This window comes from Trichechus manatus, unplaced genomic scaffold (genome assembly GCF_000243295.1).
Source record: "Trichechus manatus latirostris isolate Lorelei unplaced genomic scaffold, TriManLat1.0 scaffold00309, whole genome shotgun sequence".
Taxonomy (NCBI): Eukaryota; Metazoa; Chordata; class Mammalia; order Sirenia; family Trichechidae; genus Trichechus; species Trichechus manatus.
Genome location: NW_004444245.1, coordinates 922,422 through 941,217, shown reverse-complemented (window position 1 = coordinate 941,217; position 18,796 = coordinate 922,422). Strand labels below are relative to the sequence as shown.

The 18,796-nt window shown below is 64.4% G+C and overlaps 1 protein-coding gene across 2 annotated transcripts in view; it reads right to left on the bottom strand.

The window, feature by feature from the left end:
- The window catches only part of FLNA (filamin A), a 21,255-nt gene that overhangs the window by 1,716 nt on the left and 743 nt on the right, over positions 1-18,796 (bottom strand). The window contains exons 2-43 of one of the 2 annotated variants that reach the window (XM_004390582.2): positions 15,998-16,246; positions 15,795-15,892; positions 15,563-15,710; positions 14,921-15,039; positions 14,762-14,839; positions 14,510-14,672; positions 14,223-14,423; positions 13,630-13,767; positions 13,432-13,555; positions 13,158-13,294; positions 12,839-13,032; positions 12,633-12,746; positions 12,403-12,546; positions 11,147-11,270; positions 10,898-11,058; positions 10,720-10,810; positions 10,471-10,640; positions 10,195-10,312; positions 9,813-10,075; positions 9,037-9,634; positions 8,779-8,952; positions 8,535-8,697; positions 8,293-8,453; positions 8,036-8,206; positions 7,560-7,683; positions 7,314-7,470; positions 6,752-6,941; positions 6,570-6,593; positions 4,386-4,633; positions 4,182-4,277; positions 3,951-4,053; positions 3,719-3,859; positions 3,418-3,546; positions 3,007-3,180; positions 2,751-2,912; positions 2,442-2,645; positions 2,208-2,360; positions 2,010-2,132; positions 1,596-1,862; positions 1,352-1,489; positions 1,076-1,191; positions 392-524 (exon numbers count right to left, since the gene is read on the bottom strand). In XM_004390582.2, coding sequence (XP_004390639.1) covers positions 392-524; positions 1,076-1,191; positions 1,352-1,489; positions 1,596-1,862; positions 2,010-2,132; positions 2,208-2,360; positions 2,442-2,645; positions 2,751-2,912; positions 3,007-3,180; positions 3,418-3,546; positions 3,719-3,859; positions 3,951-4,053; positions 4,182-4,277; positions 4,386-4,633; positions 6,570-6,593; positions 6,752-6,941; positions 7,314-7,470; positions 7,560-7,683; positions 8,036-8,206; positions 8,293-8,453; positions 8,535-8,697; positions 8,779-8,952; positions 9,037-9,634; positions 9,813-10,075; positions 10,195-10,312; positions 10,471-10,640; positions 10,720-10,810; positions 10,898-11,058; positions 11,147-11,270; positions 12,403-12,546; positions 12,633-12,746; positions 12,839-13,032; positions 13,158-13,294; positions 13,432-13,555; positions 13,630-13,767; positions 14,223-14,423; positions 14,510-14,672; positions 14,762-14,839; positions 14,921-15,039; positions 15,563-15,710; positions 15,795-15,892; positions 15,998-16,246 — 6,783 coding nt within the window. The remainder of the gene's footprint in view (positions 1-391; positions 525-1,075; positions 1,192-1,351; positions 1,490-1,595; positions 1,863-2,009; positions 2,133-2,207; positions 2,361-2,441; positions 2,646-2,750; positions 2,913-3,006; positions 3,181-3,417; positions 3,547-3,718; positions 3,860-3,950; positions 4,054-4,181; positions 4,278-4,385; positions 4,634-6,569; positions 6,594-6,751; positions 6,942-7,313; positions 7,471-7,559; positions 7,684-8,035; positions 8,207-8,292; positions 8,454-8,534; positions 8,698-8,778; positions 8,953-9,036; positions 9,635-9,812; positions 10,076-10,194; positions 10,313-10,470; positions 10,641-10,719; positions 10,811-10,897; positions 11,059-11,146; positions 11,271-12,402; positions 12,547-12,632; positions 12,747-12,838; positions 13,033-13,157; positions 13,295-13,431; positions 13,556-13,629; positions 13,768-14,222; positions 14,424-14,509; positions 14,673-14,761; positions 14,840-14,920; positions 15,040-15,562; positions 15,711-15,794; positions 15,893-15,997; positions 16,247-18,796) is intronic. The other variant, XM_004390583.2, reaches the window with a different exon arrangement.

The window sequence follows — 18,796 nt, the reverse complement described above, 5'->3', positions numbered from 1 at the left end:
AAGGTTACCATGAGCGCCACACTCCTTTGCACGTTTACTGGGGTTCAGAGACAGACATGTGCGAACTTGCTCCATGCCCGGCAGGCTAGGGAGGGGCAGGGCTCGCCAGCCAGCTCCTCCCACCCCCCTGGGTTGCCCTGGGCCTGTCTGCCAGCCCCTGCTTACAGGGCGCAGCAGCCCCGTGCCTAGACTTCTCCTTCCAGGGCTGTGGCTAGAAAGCCAGCACACCAGGGCTCGGCTGCTGACGGAGAGGGCTGCTGGTGGAAGGGCTGAGGCGTGGGGTTGGCTGCTTACAGACTCGGAGCCTCCTTTCGCACTCTGAGGGGAGGCCCGCTGGCCCCGGTGGGGCCAGGGCAGATGGCTGGGTGGCTGGGCAGGGACAGAGCCTCACCTTGGTCGATCTCGGTGACATAGCACTCCTCCAGGGCTCCTGAGGGGCTGTGCACCTTGGCATCGATTGCCCCCTTAGCCCCATTCAGGCTGACTGCAAAAGAGGCTGGCTGGTTGACCTTTAGCCCTGACTCCTGGAAGCACAGCAGATGTGGTTAGACGTGGGGGCGGGGTGAGGGAAGAAAGCCCCAGAATGCGGGAGGCCCACGGGCCACACTTACCCATCTGGCGTCCAACTTGGTTTAAAGAGGGAGAGCCGTTGAGTCGAGAGGGGCAGGAAGCCACAGTCACACGCCCCGCTGCCCGCCCAGGCCCCCCACCCGCCGCACCAGGCGCACACTGCAGTCACACACCCGAGGCTGCCAGAAAGGAAGGGTGGCCCTGCCTGCGGCAGCACCCACCCTGACAGGCTCTCCCTCTTTAGACCTCAGCCCTGGTGCTCAAAGGGCACGGGCTTCTGTTCAAAGCCTTTAGACCTGAGGCACGAGAAAAACCCCATGCGGTAGGCAGGGGCGGGTCCTGCCGCCCCCAAGCGTGGGCTGAACCCGGCCAGAGCAGAGGCTGCGCGGGGCACCTGAGCCGGGGCCGCGGGCCAGCCGTGCGCAGCAGCACCTCTGGTCTGGCCGGGCCAGGCCTCGCCAGGCGGCAGGGGCCCCAGCGCGGGCGGTTTCTCTCAGTGCCTCACCTGAAGACTAGAAACAGTGAGGCGGCGGGCGTCACCAGACGGAGAGGCCACGGGCACCACAAAGGGGCTGTCGGGGATGTGCTCCTCATTGAACTTGACTGAAACCTCGTAGTCACCTGGGGAGAGAGAGAGCAGGAGGCTGGGCTGGGAGGCCCCATGTCTGCAGCGCTCAGGCTCTGCCTCCCAGCAACAGCCTGGGCAGAGCTGGCAGCTCGGGTGGAGAGCGGGCCCACCAGCACCCATGCCGAGGCCCAACCTCCTCAGTCCCTCCAGTACCTGGCTCCTGGACTACATAGGCCACGCCACAGGAGCCGTCCTTGCGGTCCTCGAAGGAGATCTCGGCCTTGCTGGGGCCTTCCACAGCGATGGCCAGGCCCCCGGCCCCAGCTTCCCTGGTCCAGATGCTGAACTCAGCTGCAGGAGGCCACATGTGCTCAGGAGGCCTGCTCCTAGCCTCGGCCCTTGTTCCTCCCTCCACACCCGCCCAAGGCCTGCCTGCCCAGGGGACCCAGCAGCCTACCTGGCACGCCGGCTTCGGCCCTCTCTAGGCCAGGGCCCCCGGCACGGACCTTATGGGCACCCCCTTCCCCTAGGGGCCCCACGGTGAACTGGAAAGGGCTTCCGGGCACGTGCTGGCCCTTGTACTTGACGCTGACCGTGTGGGTGCCCATCTCGGCAGGCACAAAACGGATGCAGTAGGTGTGGTTCTCCCCTTCCACGATCTCAGCCTCGTGGCTCTTGCCCGACGGGCTGGTCACCTGGGCCGTCATGTCCTGTATGCTAATTTCTGTGGGGGAGGGGGCGCTGGTGAGGGGGTGGCTGGGGCTCTGCCCCTCTGTGCTTGGCACCACCTGGGCCTAATGCCCAAGAGTCCTCAGGCCTTGCCCAGAAGCTCCCTCAGCCCGGGACCACCCTCAGCCCCGGAGGCCCCTACCAGGGATCTTCAGGCTGAGGTCACAGTGGCTGCCAACGTTGGCCACCGAAGGGGCCCGTCGCCTCCGAGTGATGCTCTCTTTTACACGTCCCTCGCCTGTCACCTTCACAGAGAAGGGGCTACCTGTAGGAAGACGGTACAGGTTACAGGCCTGCGGTGGCTCTGGGGGCAAGGAGGGCGCGCCCGTGCCGCACTCACCAGGTACGTGCTGGTCGGCGAACTTGATGTTGATGATGTAGTTGCCAGGTTCCGTGGGGCAGTAGGTGACCCTGCACGTGCCATCCTCCAGGTCCTCGGTATTGATGTCTACTTTGCTGGGGCCCTCGATGGATAGGCTGAGACCCCCATAGCCTACGGGAGGGACAGCCCTGAGCCAGGGGCCGACCACAGTGCTCTGCCCCGCCCAGCTGGCAGGCCACTGCCGCTGCCTACCTGCATCCCGTGTGTCGATGATAAACTCCGCAGGCTCGAAGGTGTGGCCCTCGTGCAGGCCCTGGCCTGAGACCCGCACGCGGCTGGCGTCTCCGATCTCCGACTGGCTGATCACCACCGGGATGGGGCTGCTGGCCACGTGCTGCCCGTTCTTCTTCACGTGCACCATGTGCTCGCCGGTCTCCTTGGGCACGAATGAGATCCCTGGGCACAGCCGGGAAAGGAGAGGCCTGTCAGCCTCCCTCCTTGTACAGGAAGTCCCCGGCCCTCAGCTGTGGGGGGTGGGGGGAGGGCCAGCACTCTCCTTACCCACGTGGCCATTGCGCAGCCGCTTGAGGAGACAGGGCTCCTCCCGGCCCGAAGGTGGGACCACGGTGGCTGTCAGCAGGCTGAGGTCTGTCTCCGAGATGTTGATGGGGATGTCAGCGGCAGAGCCCACCTTCAGGTGGGACATGCGCATCGAGTCGTCACCTGGGCAGGGGCAGGCGGGTGTCACTGCAAGTCCAACCACAGAGGAGGCCCGTGCCTGCCCCCTTCCCTTGCGGCTCTCCCTGGCGCCACCCACCTGTGACCCTGGCAGTGAAGGGGCTGCCCGGGACGTGCTGCTCGTTGTACTTGACCAGGATGCTGTAGTCACCAGGCAGCACAGGCAGGTAGGAGACGCTGCACGTGCCATCCTGATTGTCGGTGCAGCTGATCTCAGCTTTGGACGGGCCCTCAATGGCCAGGGACAGGCCTCCTGCAGAGAGGTCGAGTGAGGGGCCTGACCACCAGGCAGAGGCCAGGGTGCAGCTCCATTTAGGGAGGTCTCCGTTTAGGGAGGACCTCTACTGAGGGTTTGTCTCCATTCAGGCAAGGCCTCCATTTAGGGCATATGTCTCCTGGGTCCAGCCCTCGGCCAGCCGAGGCCATCTTGGGCACCAGAGATGGTGGGTAAGGGGCTCACACACCGGTCAAGACTAGGGCTGCTGCTCACCCTCGCCTGCGTCCTTGGTGTTGACAGTGAAGGTGGCAGGCTTGTTGACCACACCGTGGGTGAGGCCAGGACCATAGGCGGTGACGTGGCCACAGTTGACGTAATCCACGTAGAACTGCAGGGGGCTTCCTAGAGACAGGGAGAGGGGCGTGTGGGTCTCCGGTCCCCTGCCCCTGGCTGCTCCCACCCCTGTGCCCCTGCGTGGTGCGATGTGAGGTGGGATGGCAGGAGGGCCCCTGGCTCCTCCCACCCCCGTGGCCCTGCGTGGTGTGCTCTGAGGTGGGGTGGCAGGCAGACCCACCTGGGATATGCATGTTGTCGTAGCGGATATCCATCTCGTGCAGGCCGGCCTCACTGGGGGCATAGCGCACGGTCACAGTGCCGTCCTTGTTGTCTGTGATGGCGGGCTGCGCGACCTTGCCCGAGGGCATCCGTACCTCCCCTGCGGGAGGCGGCGGGGCTGGGGTCAGGGCAGCCTGCTGGGGCACGCCCTCGCCCCAGTGCCTGCCCTGCTCTTTCCTCGCCCCACTCACCGGTAATCTCACCCTTCTTGATGGTGAAGGGGATGACGAGGTCGAAGGGCCGCAGGCTGGTCACATCCAGCCCGTTCACTCCCACCAGCGGCCTCTCTGGGGCCTGCAGTGGAGACAGAGGCCAGGTGAGGGGCTGTGGGAGGGTCTGGAGATCCCCCAGAACACCCTACTGGCCAGCCCCTGTGTGTCCCCTGGGCTGGCTTGGGCATGCTGGGAGGATGCAGTGCGTACCCAAGGCTGCTGGCCGCCCTGGGCATAGGTGTACGGCGGGGCCAGCTGCTGTGGACGCAATGCTGGCTGTGCCGTGGGCTGGTCACCAGCCAGAGCCTGTGGGGGAAAGCAGGAGAGCTGGAGACTTGCCGTCACGAGGGGCATCAGGGAGCAGGCCAAGCCCTGCCCAGAACCCCACTGCCCGCTGCCCAGCCTGCTCCTCACCGTCACTTGGAAGGGGCTGTTGGGGACGTGCTCGCCGCCAAAGCGCACGCAGATGACGTATTTGCCGGGCTGTGGGGCCGTGTAGAAGATGTCGAAGGTGCCATCCTCATTCTCTACCACATCCACGTCCACCTCCGAGCCGTCTGGCGTGCACACCGTGCAGGTCACCTTGCCTTTGCCCGCCGCCTTGGTGTCTACCGTGATCACTGTCTCCTCCCCGATCTGGATAGTGGGGCCAATGCCAGCACCTGGTGGGGCAGGGTATGTCCCCAAGGGGAGGCCAGCAGTGAGCTGGGTGCCCCAGCTGCTCCCCATGCCACCCAAGCACGGCCAGGCCCCCCACCCTCAGCCCTCCAAGCTGGGGACAGTGAGTGGCTTCTCAGAAGGCAGGAAACGTTCTCCTGAGCCACCTCTGGCCAAGAAGCCTCTCTTGAGGTGCGCATTGTCCCTGAGGGGAGAGGCCTGAGAGGTGGCACCCAGGTGCCAGGGAGGAAGGAAGAAGGGCATGGAGGCCCACACCGCCGCTGCTGCTGTCACGGGCAAACTGCCCCTCCTGCCACCTTGGCCCAGACAGCGTGGTGGAGCAGCTGCCGAGCGCCTCAGCCCCGCGCCCTGGCCCCAGCCCCGTGTGCAGACGGAGTGAGCACTGCCGCAGCGTGGGGGTGTGACACTCCCCCCCAGGCCTGAAGGTGAAACTGGAGTTTCCTGACGACTGAGAACGCTTGCTCAACCAGAAAGGGTCACAGCGGGAGAGGCAGCCCAGCGCAGCAGCCAGCCAAGACAAGGAGCGGGGGTAGCACGGAAGCAGTGGGGTTAGCACCAGGCTTGGCAGAGCAGCGGTGGCATCCAGGGACAGGAGGCCCAAGCCGCAGCCAGGGCCGAGCAGCCGAGGACGGGACGGACAGTGACGTTATGAACTGGGGCTGGCTGTGGAGGCTCCGGGGGGCCTCCCTGTAGCGGGGAAAGGCATCTGCCCTCCTCGCCATCGGCTGAGGGCTCCCACTGCGCTGGACGTCATGCCGGCCACTCACTTCCACTTCCCAGGCCACTCTCCTGACTCTGACCCGGTCACCAGCTGCCCACCCTGTGCTGGGCCCACCCCAGGGAGGCCTCACCCTACACCTGTTCTCCCCTAGCCCAGTCTCCATCTACCTAATGGCTCTAGCCCTGACCTCATGGTTGCCCTAGCCCCAGCCCCAGCCAGCCTCGGCCACTTTGTCCTCCAAGTTCAAGCCCATGGCCGCTGGCCTAGTCCATCTACCTGAATGCTACATTAGCCCTGCCAGCCTCCCTCCCCCCCCATCCTTCAGACAGCAGCTGGGTAAATTGAGGTCACTCCTTCGGGTGGAGCCTTGATCCTGCTCCTGGGCTTCACAGCTGTTGAGTCTGGCCCTAGCCCCCCGCCGCCCCACACACACACCTGTCATCCCCAGACCTCAAGGGCTGCTCTAGAAACCCAGCTCTCTCATGTCCTCTCCAGCCTGCGGCCTTCGGAGACCCTGCCCCAGCTCTATCAGTGACTCTGGCGTGGCCCTGGCCAGCAAACCTCCCTGCCTAGCTGGGAACTGTCTGAATAACGTCACTGCTGGGAGTGCAAAGGGAGGAAGGGCAGGTGGCAGGAGGGCCAACGGGTGCACTTTGGGGCTCCGAGGCTGGGCTGGCCCCCGCCATGCTGCCCGCTCAAGCACTGAGGGCAGTTCTATGGCACTACAGCCCCCGCCCCCTGTTCATGCACGGCTGCGGAGCCGGGGGAGGTCTGCGGATCCAGCCAAGGCTCCCTCAGCCCACACAGGAGCCCTGGAGGCCAGGTAGGAAGGGAGGAGGAAGGGCTTGCTGCCCACCCCCAGGTGCTTCCCTGGGGTGCCAAGATCCCCAGACCCCAAAGCTCCTGGGAGGGGGGTGCCCTCACAATGCACCTCACCCCAAAAGCTCCCGGCTGCAACCCGAGTCCTCAGACGGGGACACGGAGGCCCAGAGAGGGGCAGGGCCCGAGCAGCTCATGCTCAGCTCCAGAAGCCTCCCTGGGCCCTAGCCCGGCGGCCCAGGGCGCCGCCTTTGCACCCCCCCTCCCACGTCCCTACCAAGAGCTGCAGCTGGAACTGTCTGGGAACAGCACAGAATAGGAAAGAAAGCCGCCCCTCTGGGCAGGAGGGGCGTGAGGAGTGGCCCCAGCAAGCAGCTTACCTAGCCCGTGACCTCCGATTGACACTGAGGTGAGAGGGCAGAGAGCAAGGAGAAAGGTCAAGTGAGTCACTCAAGGGGGCAGCCCCCACTCCCACACGCCGCCCCAAGCAGCGAGCCCTTGCACACAGGCACACCCAAGCCCCGTGCCGAGCGTCGCGGCGGCCCGCGGGGGCCTTGCTCACCTGTGACCGTGCACTTGCTGGCATCGCCCGTGGGCACGGCCCGGACGCGGTATGGGGAGAAGGGAATCTCGTCCCCACCGTACTTGATGAGGATGGTGTAGCGACCAGTCACGTCAGGCACATAGGCTACCGTGTACGTGCCGTCCTGGTTGTCTTGGATGTGCGTCTTCTTGGCCTTGCCCTCAGGGTCCTGCCATGGCACGGCGGGGGGGCGGCGGTGGTTGGCCCAAGCGCTGGGGGCTGTGGCCCAATTCCAGCCCACTCCAGCCCCACCTCAGGCCCCAGGAGGAGCTGCCTGCAGGCTCTGGGGGCTCGGTCTTCATGCCTGCCCCCCGAGAGAACTTCTCAGGAGAGTCACAGCCTCAGAGAACAGGAGTAGCTCCTACCTGGAGATACCAGCCCCGAGTGGGCCAGAACCGTCCTGCCCCAGGCTTACCAAGCAGGACTTACCCACCTGCCCACCCCCACTCAACACAGCCTGGGCCACCCCACACTGCCTGGCTGTGTGACCCCGCAGGGGGCCAGGCTGCAGCCCGGATGGGGGGCGCGGCGGCTGGCTCACCGTGATCTGCACGGCCAGCAACCCCTCCCCGGCATCCTTGGCGTCGATGGTAAACTCCACAGGCAGGCTGGCCGGCACGCCAGTGGTGTTGAGCCCGGGACCACTGGCCTTCACCTTGCTGGCGTCATGTGTAGGCAGCACTTTGACCTTAAAGGGGCTGTCGGGCCAGGGTGTTGGGAGCAGTCAGAGGGGGCTCCTGACACCCAGCCAGGACCCTCCCCGCAGGCAGAGGGCCTGGCCTCCTACCTCCGAGGCACTTCTTCGTCCCCATAGAGCACAGAGATGCTGTAGGGCCCCTCACGGCTTGGCACGTAGTTGACAGTCTGGGTACCATCAGCGTTGTCCACCACGTCCACTGGCTCCACCAGGCCTGGCCCCAGTCCCAGAGCACAGGGCCTCAGCCGGGCCCCCATTGGGCCCTCCACCCCCACCCTAGCCCACAGGGCTTAGTCAAGCACCCAGCACCCCGCAGCCCTTAACCTGCCTCGTTCTTTACCTGGTCCTTTACCCTAGGAATGGCCCTGAGCCCCTGGTGTCCAGTCTAGGTGACATCTTGGACGCTCTCCCTGCCTCTAGCCTGCCGGGTCGGCTAATAGCTAAATCCTGTCCCTCCCCCACCTTCACACACCTCAAATCCCCCCTCCCACAGCCCCGCCTCCCGGGGGACAGGCCTCCACGTGGCTTCCTCGGTGAGAACCCATTCCTCTCAGGTGAGCCCTCACCTTTGGGCCCTTGCACTTTGACCTGGAGTGGGGCCACGCCCGCCTTGCTGGTGTCCACCTGGAAGGACTGAGGGAGGTTGGCACGGACCACGCCTGGGCTCAGACCCGGCCCCGAGCACTTCACCTTGGACGCATCCGTCACATCATGCACAGGGACCTTGAAGGGACTGCCTGTGAGACAGAGGGGCAGCGGCGATGTGAGATGAAGTGGGGCTGATGAGGGGGACCCAGCCTGGCCCGGCGGCCCCGCCCCTCACCTGGCACTTGGTGGCCACCATAGGTGACGTTGAGGCTGTAAGTGCCGGCCTCATAGGGGACGTACTCGACTGAACAGCTGCCATCCTTGTTGTCCATACAGGACATCTTGGCCTCAGAGGGGCCCTCGACGGCCAGGCCCAGGCCCCCTGTGCCCGCTCCCCTGGGTCCAAACACACACAGTCACTCCCTGGAGGTCCCGAGGCCGCCCGCCCCCCTGCCCAGGCTGGCCCCGCGCCCTCACCTGGTCTCCACGGTGAACTTGTTGGGCTTATTGGTGGTGCCACTCTGGATGCCTGGCCCGTGGACCCGCACTCGGGATGGGTCACAGCCCTCAGTCACGGGCACCTGGAAGGGGCTGCTGGGCACAGGGCTGCCGTCGTAGGTCACGTCCACGGAGTGCAGGCCTGCAGGCGGGCCACCGGTCAGGAGGTGCCGGGACACCCGCTCACCTGCCCACCGGCGGCCCCCGGGAGCGTGGCACTCACCCTCCTCGTAAGGCGTGTACTCCACTTTGTACGTGCCGTCACCACAGTCCTGAACGTAAGTCTCTGTGAGGTTCCCTGAGGGGTTGGCGACGCGGGCCTTGACGTGTGGCCCTCCGGTCTGGGTCAGGGCCCGGGCGTCCACGCTGAACTCAGTGGTGGCCTCACGGAAGACACCTGCAGGAGCCATGCGGAGGGAGGGATGGGGTCCCAGGACCATGGACAGTGCCCCTCCCCACCGTCCCCCAGAAGACCCCTCACCTTGGCCCTCGACGCCAGGACCGTAACACTGCACGCCAGAGGTGTCCACGGCGGGCTCCACCTGCAGCTTGCTAGGAAAGTTGGGCACTGGCTGGCCGCCATACTTGATGGTGACAGTGTAGGCCCCAGGGCAGAGTGGGATGTAGGTGATGGTGTGTGTGCCATCGCCGTGGTCCTGGATATACACCTCGGCTGGCAGCCCCGCCTCGGAGCAGATCTCAATGGTCAGCTCCGCACTGCCTGCACTTGAGCAGTCCACGTGGAATTGGCCCACTTCGCCAGCTGTGGCCCGCTCCAGCCCAGGGCCCGAGCACTTGACCTTGGATGCGTCAAAGCAGGGCACCACGTGGGCCTTGAATGGGGAGCCAGGGATGTGAGTGTCAGCAAAGAGGATGTTGATGTTGTAGTCACCAGGCTCAGTGGGCACGTAGGACACAGAGCACGTGCCATCCCCGTTGTCCAGGCACTCAAGCTGGGCCTCGCAGGGGCCCTCCACTGTCAGGCCCAGGCCGCCTGTACCTGCTCCCTTGGTGTCGATGGTGAAGCGGGCAGGGGAGCCTGCGTTGCCCCCCTGTAGCCCAGGCCCGAAGGCCTTAACCTGTGGGCAGGCGGGAGGGAGAGAGAGGGTCAGGAGCCGAGGCCAGCCCTCTTCCCTGACCCCAGCCCCTGCCCTGACGCAGGCACAAGCAGGCCAGGCCAGTGCTCGAAGAACCGGAAGGCAAAAGGGTGGGGGTGGGTCTAGAGATGACAGGGTTCCCCTCCCCAGGCCCGATTACCTTGCTGGGCTTGGTAGGGGACACAGCCTCCAGTGGGAAGGGGCTGCCAGGCACAGGCGCCCCATCGTAGGTCACCTCCACCTCATAGGACCCCTCTTCGCGGGGCACAAAGCGCACCACGCTGTTGTCAGCCCCTAGGCCGGGCTCCACCTTGCAGGGCACCACAGTGCCCGAGGGGCCCATGATCTTGGATGCTACTTTGCCTTGGCCACCAGCCCCCTTTGACTTGACCGTGAACTCCTGGTCTTTGCCGACATCCACCTCTGTTGCAGCAACAAAAAGAGGGAGAGAAACGTGAAACCCAGTTCAGGCCACCCCTGGGGCTAGACTTAGCTATGGGGGTGTCCACAGAGGGCCCCAGCCTCCACCACCGATGACTTACTTTCTCCCAGGCCAGACACCTTGATCTTGCTGAGGTCCAGGCTGGGAGACACTCCCACAGAGAAGGGGCTTTTGGGGATGGGATCCCCTCCATATGTGACATTGATGCCCACTGGGCCCTGGTGCAGAAAGGAAGAGGTCGTGTGACTTGGCCCCCAGCAGGAGACAAGAGAAGCTGGGAAGTACTCAGGAGTGGGGAGCCAGGCAGGTCCCAGCCCCACCCACTCCAGCAACTACTCGGGCACCCAGCGCGCAGAGTGGAAGCCAAGACAGTTACCTGCTGCACAGGTGTGTATTTGACCGTGTAGGTGTTGTCACGGTGATCGACAATGTCCGCGTCCCGTGCCGCATCCCCCTTGGCCGGGCCCGAGAACTGCACATCCAGTTTGCCTTTGCCAGCGGCTTTGGCATTGACTGTGAAGTGGGTGGGTTTGCCAAGCTCGACACCTGAGGAGACACGGTGACTGTGACCTTGGCTCGTACCCCCGGGACCCTGACCTCCCGTGGTGGGGGGGGGCACGCTCACCAGTGCGACTGAGGCCGGGACCCTCTGCCTTCACCTTGCTGGCGTCATGGGAGGGTTCCACCTTGACCCTGATGGGGCTGGTGGGGGTGGCCTGCAGAAGCAGGAGGGGGAGCAGGGTGAGAGGGGAGCAGACCTCGACACCCAGGAGGCTGGGAGGGCCGAGCCTAGCAGCACCCACCTGGTCAGCAAAGAGGACCATGATGGTGTAGCTGCCAGCCCCGCGGGGCGTGTACTTGACCGTGAAGGTGTCGTTGTCGTTGCGGATGATGTCAAAGTCAATGTCAGCTTCGGCCGGGCCCACCACGCCGGGGGCACACTTGATGCCAATGCTGACGTCTCCTGTGGCGGGCGAAGGGGCGGGGGCTGTGTCAGACGAGCTGCCCCACCCACAGTCCGCCTGCCCACCCCGCTACCCGGCCTGCTGTACCCTGGCCCGCCTCCGTGCAGTCCACAGTGAAGTAGGTGGGCTCATGCGCCTTGAGCCCTGTCTTGGCCACTCCCGGTCCGTACACCTTCACCTTGTTTGGGTGGCTGCCGGCTCCCACGTTCACCTGCAGGGCGTGGGGGCACGGACATGACCAGCCTGGAGGAGCAGAAGGGGCTCCCTCCTCCACTGGGGACAGCTGCTGTGGAAGGCAGCCTGGTGGTTCCTCAAAACTGAACAGAGACCTAAGCCTAAGCCCTAATACTGTAAAACTCTTAGAAGAAAATCCAAAACCCAAGTTGCCGTGGAGTCAACTCTGACTCCTGGTGACGCCATGCGTGTCAGAGTAGACCTGTACTCCGCAGGGTTTTTAATGGCTGATTTTTCAGAAATACAATGCCAGGCCTTTCTTCCGACGCACTTCTGGGTGGACTTGAACTGCCAACCTTTTGGTCAGCAGACAAACATGTTAACCATTCGCACCACCCAGGGACTCCGTTAGAAGAAAATGGCAAACAGTAAGTGTTGGTGAGGATGTGGAGAAATTGGAAGCCTGCACTGTCGGGGGTCAATGGAAAATGGTGCCGCTGCTGTGGGAAACAGTCTGGCAGTTCCTCCATAAGCTGAACATAGAACTGCATGTGACCCAGCAGTTCCACTCCTAGGCATGTCCCCAGGACAATTTAAAGCAGATAGTCAAACCAATACTTGTGCAAGCATGTTCATAGCAGCTCTATTCATAATGGCTCAAGAGCGCAAACAACTCGTGTCCGTCCACAGATAAATCAATGAATCCAGTGTGGCCTTATCCATACAACGGAACACGGGTCGGCTATAAAGAGGAGCTCTGATGCGCGCGACGACGTGGATGAACCTTGAAAACGTCACGCCAAGTGAAATAAGTCAGACACAAAGGCACAAATGGTGTCTGACCCCACTTGCATGAAATATCTACAACAGGGAAAGGCAAAGACAGAAGGCAGATTAGGGGCTGCCAGGAGCTGGGGGAGGGGCAGTGGGAAGTGACTGCTGATGGGGACAAGGCTTCTGTTTAGGGGTGATGAAAACGTTCTGGAACTAATATTGGCAATGGTTACACAACTTTGCAAATATGCTAAGAACACTGAATTGCACAAGCGGGTGAATTACATGCCATCTAAATTATCCCTCAGGGAGCCACTAAAAACAAAACAGAAAAAGCCGGGGGCCCTGGGGGACTCGCTAAAGGCTCGTTCAAGGCCCCCCGAGAGGCAGCTCACCCGAAAGGGGCTGTTGGGGATGCTGACGCCGCCCCAGGACACCACGGCCGTGTGCTTCACGGGCTTCCTGGGCACGTAGGAGCAGGTATAGGTACCGTTGCCGTTGTCCTTGACGGCTGCCTCCACGGGGCGGCCCTCATTGTCCTGGGGAAGCAGCCCTGCTTGTCAGTGCCCCAGGCCTGGGGCCCCCCGGGCCCCCCATCCCTCTGCCCCCCAGGAGGGCTCCTTACCTGCACTTGAACCTTGAGGGGGGCCTTCCCCCCAAGCTTGGCATCCACCGTGAACTCGGCTGGCACGTTGACCGCCACACCTGTCTTCTCCAGCCCAGGCCCTCGGGCCTTCACCTAACAGGGGCCAGCGAGAGCTCAGGTCCAGGGCCAGGGGCACAGAGTGACCTGGCGGACGGGGGCAGGCAGGACTAGCCCTGCACACTTACCCTGTCCGGGTGGAAGTCCGGGGGTGCCTCGCGGATGTCCGCCATGAAGGGGCTGAGGCGGATGTCCTCGCTGTTGCACAGCACATGCACTGCGTACTCGCCAGCCTCCTGGGGCCAGTAGCGCACGTCACAGGAGCCATCGCCCTTGTCGTCACACTCGATCTTGGCCTGGGATGGGCCTTCCACCGAGAAGCCTGCCGAGGGCCCCCAGCCCCGTTAGGGCCCAGAGCCTCAGGGCAGGGGGGGCGGCCCTTAAACCTCCCGCAGCCCCTGAGCAAGCGCTGCCCCCCACGCCCGCCCACTGCAGCCTCCAGCTCACCCAAGGTGCCCACGTCATCCCCGATGGCCTCCACCACGAAGTCCGCCGACTTGCCCACGACGCCTCCTTCCAGCCCAGGGCCCCAGGCCCGCACCTTCTGGTTGCCACACTCAGTGCCTACCTTCACCTCGAAAGGGCTGGAAGAGGAGAGCCACACGGCTAGGCATGCCACCCCGGAGGGCAGCCAGCCTGGGCCCAGGTGCCAGGGCCACCCTAGAGAGGGCTCTGGGCAGGACAGGACAAGGCTGTTTTGCCCCTATCACGAGTCCCTCACCTGCGTGTGATGTTCTGGCCGCCCCACGTGATGGTGACTGTGTACGTGCCGGGGACCATGGGGTAATACTCGAAGCCATACGTGCCGTCACCCAGGTCCTTCTGCTTCACCCGCTCCTCACCCTCTGTGGGAAACGAGAAGACTCAGGCCGAGCTCCAGGGGGCTGTGGCCACCCACACCGGGCCTGCCCCGACTTACTAGGGCCCTTGACGGTGACCTTCAGCTCCCCACTGCCAGCACCCTTCGTGTGCACCTTGAAGTCAGCTGTCTCCTTCACCCGCACGCCCTTGGGCTGCAGGCCCCGGCCGACGGCCCGGCAGGCGCCAGGGTTACAGGCTGCCGGCAGAGGGACCCGGCTGAGCCACTGGGCAGCTGGGCTGAGCCACCCCCTCCCAGCCCACCCCCAGAGGCAGGGGCAGAATGGGAGCACCCCCCCCACCCCCCAGTGCTTGGCCTGACAGACAGGCGGGCCTCCTTCCCCTGCGCCACGCCAGCCCACAGCCCCGGCCCAGCCCTCCCCTCCGTCCCCGAGAAAGACAGAGCCAAGTACCGTTGACCTGCAGGCAGAGCAGAGAGCAGCAGGTTTCCAGACAGCTGGAACGAGCTCTTCCGAAGGTGAAAGCATGGAGAGGAAAGAGAGAGCGCGCCACCGGGGCGAGAGGAGGAAGACAGGGGCCCAGCAGGGAGGAAGAGAAGGCGTGTGCCCAGACAGTGGAAGCCGGGTCTGACCTGGCCCTTGCCCTGCCACAGGACGCCCAAGGTGGCAGCTGGGGAGGCTGGGGCCAGCCTACCTTGGCCAACCGTGACCATGTAGGGGCTGCGAGGAATGGGCACCCCAGCGAAGGTGACGTAGACCGTGTGGACACCCTCCATGGTGGGCTGGTAGCTGCAGCGGTACGTGCTGTCTCCCCGGGCCTCCAGCTGAGGCTCCACGGTGCCCTTCTGCCCAGTAGGGTCCTGGATGACGACCTCCACCTCACCAGTGCCCGCTCCTGTCGCGAGTTGCCGGCTCAGCAGTGGGGCCCCCAGGCTGCTCCCGGCCCACCACGGCTCCCCCAGCCCTCGGCAGCTTACTCACCTGCCGTGAAGACCTCAAAGTAGGTGGTCTTGTTGGCAATGTTGCCGCTGGGCTCCAGGCCAGGACCATGGGCGGTCACTTTGCTGGCGTCACCCTGTGACTTGTCCACATACACCTCGAAGGGGCTCTTAGCAATGTGCTGGCCGGCAAAGAGCACAGTGACCTGTTCCCAGAAGCGGCAGGCCGTGAGGGCCAGGTCAGGGTCCCCTGCCACTGCTCCCCCGCCCGCCTCCCTGTGGGCTGAGGGCTCACCTTGTGGGTCCCTGTCACCTCGGGGACGTACCAGACAGAGAAGGTCCGGTTCTTGTCATTGTTGGCGGTCACCTTTGCCTGTGGGGGGAGCCCATGAACCTCTGCAAACAGCTACCCAGCCCAGTGGGCCCCGTCCCCTGCCTACTGGCACACCCCTACCTCCTCCTGGTGTCCGGCTGGGTCCTCCACGTACACTAGGACCTCACCCTGGCCGGCACTGCGGGTCTCCACGGTGAACTCGGCGCGCTTCTTCACCATATTGCCTGTGGGCTCAATGCCTGTGGGGGAAGGAGGAAGCCACAGGGCCAGCTGTGCAGGTGATCACCCCCTGCACCCCTCGTCCATGGAGGACCAGGAGCACATCTTTCTCTGTTCCTCTTTGCAAGCCCAGTACCCACCCGGCCAGCTCCCAGCCAGGCACGCTCCAAACAGGGCGATTCGTTTAGCACAAACCCCAGTGCACAGAGCATGGCTGTGAGACCCAGCTGCGTACTTGCTGCTGGGGCAGGCCTGTGCCTATTACCTGGAACACCTGGGTTTGACGCTCTGGTTGCCCAACCCTTCGCCCGGGTCCCTGATCCTGCATGATTCCCAGTGTCCCTGCAGCATCCCTGCTGCCTGGGCCTTGCTCAGCATCGACCATAGAACCCACCGGGTTCCCTGAATGCATTGTGCCTCGGGCCTATGTGACTTCGGGAACTTGCTAGCGTGACCAGCCATGACTGGCTCCTCGATGACTAGGCGCCACGCCGGTGTAGAGGAAGCTCTCCTGCAGGGAAGCCCCTGGTGAAGCCCACTTACCTGGCCCGTAGGCGCGGGCTTTCTTCGGGTTCAGTTTGGGTCGCAGGGGTGCCCCTGGCTTCAGCTTGGCCTTGGGAAACTGGGACAGGTAGGTCATAACAGAGTGCTCGTCTACATTAGGGTCGACGATCTCTTCAGGGGTGATCACCTGTCACAGGTGGAAGATAAGAACCATTAAACCCCTGCACCTCGGTGCCTGCTGCAACTCGACATTCGGCAGGCTGGCACATACCTGAGGAATGCCCAGCCAGTCGTCGGCCTGCTGCATGGCCTCCCGTGCATTGTTCACGGGCTTGCTGGCGTCCCAGGAGTCCCAGTCAGGACACAGGCCTGCAGGGAGGGGAGAGCCGTGAGCCCGAGGGCCTCAGGATCCCACAGAGCCGTCTCCCCGCCCTGCCCAGAGTGGGCACTGCAGCAGGCCCTGCCCCGTCTCACCCGGGGCACAGCTATCAACCAGGGCGCCCAGGGCGCGGCCGCTCTGCCAGTCTCGACTGAAGTTGGTGATGGGCAGCTGTGGCAGCTTGTTCTGGATCCAGCCCAGGAGCCTCTGCTTGGGCGTCTGCTTCTTGGCCTCCTCGTCTTCCTCCTCATCCCACATGGGCATGGAGATGGAATAGTGCAGGATCAGGGTCCAGATGAGGCCCAGGATCAGCTTGAGGTTCCCATCCACGATGGCTTTACTGTCTGTGAGGGACAGGAATGGCAGCCCAGGGCACGTGGGTCGGGGGCTGGCAGCCCAGGGGGCTCTCGGGGCACAGGGAGGAGGGAGGAGGGAGGACCCCCCCCCAGCCTGGGTGATGGTGCGTGGACTGAGCCCTGTCTGCCCAGAGCCTGGGGATGTGCGGGGTGGGGAGGGTTGGAGTTAAGAGGCAAATGAGGAGACACCCCTCATGATGATGACAGTACAGTGCAGTCAGGGGGCCGCGGGTGGGGGCCAGAGGAAGGCCAGGCCAGGCCCGCAGACAGGGCCAAGGAGGGCCTCCACGGGGTCCAGAGAGGCCAGCTGCTCCGGAGGGTGACTCGATGTACACTACACAGCTGCCCACCCAGGGTCGTCACCCATCCCCAGGGGCCTGTGGGACTGGGTGGGAGCAGAGCCCAGAAGCCAGGCACCTGACCGCATGCCGATGGGAGGGATGGGGACCGTGCCTGGGGAGGGGAAGGCTGGGCGGGTGGTTGGGAAACACCACTGCTGCCCCGGGGTGGGAGGTGGGGCTCGGGGCAGGGGAAGCAGAGATGTTGGGCAAGGACCCCTTGGGTGCAGGGGTGTGGGGCCCCCCACCCGCCACAGAGCTGAGCTGACAGGAGGCGCTGCAGGCTGGGGCAGGGGAGGGGCCTTGAGAGTGGAGGAACCAGCGGGTGGGCGGCCTAGGCCTGACTCACTGGGGCCCAGTCGGGGCCTGCTGGGGTGACTGACGGGCATGAGGTATTCTGGAGGCCTCCCTTGCCCCAGCTGGAGGAAGGGAGGGCCCAGTGAGCTCGAGGCCCAGGATGGGGGGGGGTCTCTGCTCTGCTCGGGTGGCCAGCAGAGGCCGTGGGTGGGGCTCCCCCCATCCCGCTGCCTCAGCAGTGCCCAGCTCAGCTGCACCCGCCTGCCCACCCCACTCGCCACCTAACGGGTCGCTAGGCCACAGGCGGCCGCCCCGCTCACCACAGGGGAAGTGGTTAGGGCGCTGCCTCCTCCGCCCTGGGCGGGCACCCTGCACCCCTCGGCCCCACCCGGGCGCCCCCACCCATGTCTCAGCCTCCTGTCTGTTGCGGGGGTGCGGCCCACAATGGGGACAGAGAGGAGCTCTCCCGGGGCCGGGCTGTGACTGGACCGGCTTTCTGGGAGCTCATCATTGGAATCCTCTCTGGGGCCTGAAGGCCCATAATCAGAGAAAATATGGGTCTGGTGTCAGCTGGGGGGAGTGAGGCCAGGTGAGAAGGGGGCGGGCCCCATCAGAAGGGCCATCGATGGGCCAGGCAGGCAGTGCCTCGAGGACCAGCTGGGCAGCTCAGAGAATCTGCCCGAAGGCTTATCCTTTTCCTGCCCGGCTGTTGCCTTTAAACTGCCACAGGCGGCTGGCGGTAGGGTGGGGAGGGTGGTCCAGGCCAGGGGTGTCCCAGCAAGGCCCAGAGAAGACCAAGGGCGCAAAGCCAGGCCAGGCCCCGGGCCTGGTGGGTAGGGTTGGGCCCACGGCCTGGTCCATATTAGGCCAGCCTCTGCTATCCCCTTCCCCTTCGCTGAGGAGGGAGGGAAGAAGGGCCCTGGGCTGGGAGAATGCCTGGTTGGATGGCCCCGCCCCATCCCACCCCCTTTCCCCAGCCCCCGCCCTCCCCTAATCACTGCTGCTTTCCAACATTTTTTTGCCTTATATGGAAAAGCTCTGGGAACCAGGCCTGCTCCAGCCAGCTCACAAGAGGGAGGAGGGGGAGGGAGCAGAGAGGAGACCCCCCCCCAGAGAGCTGGGGTGTGGCCCGCCTGCCTCCCCACATCCGGTTGCCCCCCCACCCAGGACTCAGAGATGACTCAGCTTGGCTAGACTGAGGTTGGGACTGGGGGGTGGGCCTCATCTCGCCTGGCACTGGTCGGAAATAGCTGCCACCCTTGGGACCTGCCCTCTGTGTGGCGGGGGCACCCAAGTCCCAGTCCAGCAGGGTCTTGGCTCACCATGAGCCATGCTGGGCAGCAGGAAGAACTGCGAAGCCTTTCGCTTCTCAAGGAAAGAAGCTTCATCCCTTTCTCCTCTCCCCATCTCGCCAATCGCTAGTCCCAGTGCCTATTCCCCCGCGGCCCCCCCATCTTGAGAAGGGCCAGGGATGCTACAGCTGGCCTGGTCAGGGTTGGCCTTTCCAGTCCAGTGACAGGAACACTGGCTGGCACTCAGCCCAGCGCTGACGGTCGAGCCCCTCCCAAACGACTCCTGCCTTCTGGATGCAGAGCCCATGGCTCCACGGAAGCAAGTTTTGCCCAAGATGAACAGCAAGTTGGTGACAAAACAGACTAGAGGCCCAGACTCATCACTGGCGCCCTTTGGCTAGCTCTGGTTCTCTTTGACTCCCAAGTTCCCTGCGCGCGACTTATACTGGGGGTTGGACTTATTTCCTAGAGTAGGGGACCAGTTTCTAGGGCCATAAAAAGTGCGAGCCCCAAACAATGGGTTTAGGAAGCACGGACTCCTGGAGGCCAGAGGGCCCCTCCGCGCTGCTCCAGGGGCCGGGGATGGGGCGGGGCGTGGGGGCAGCCAGCGC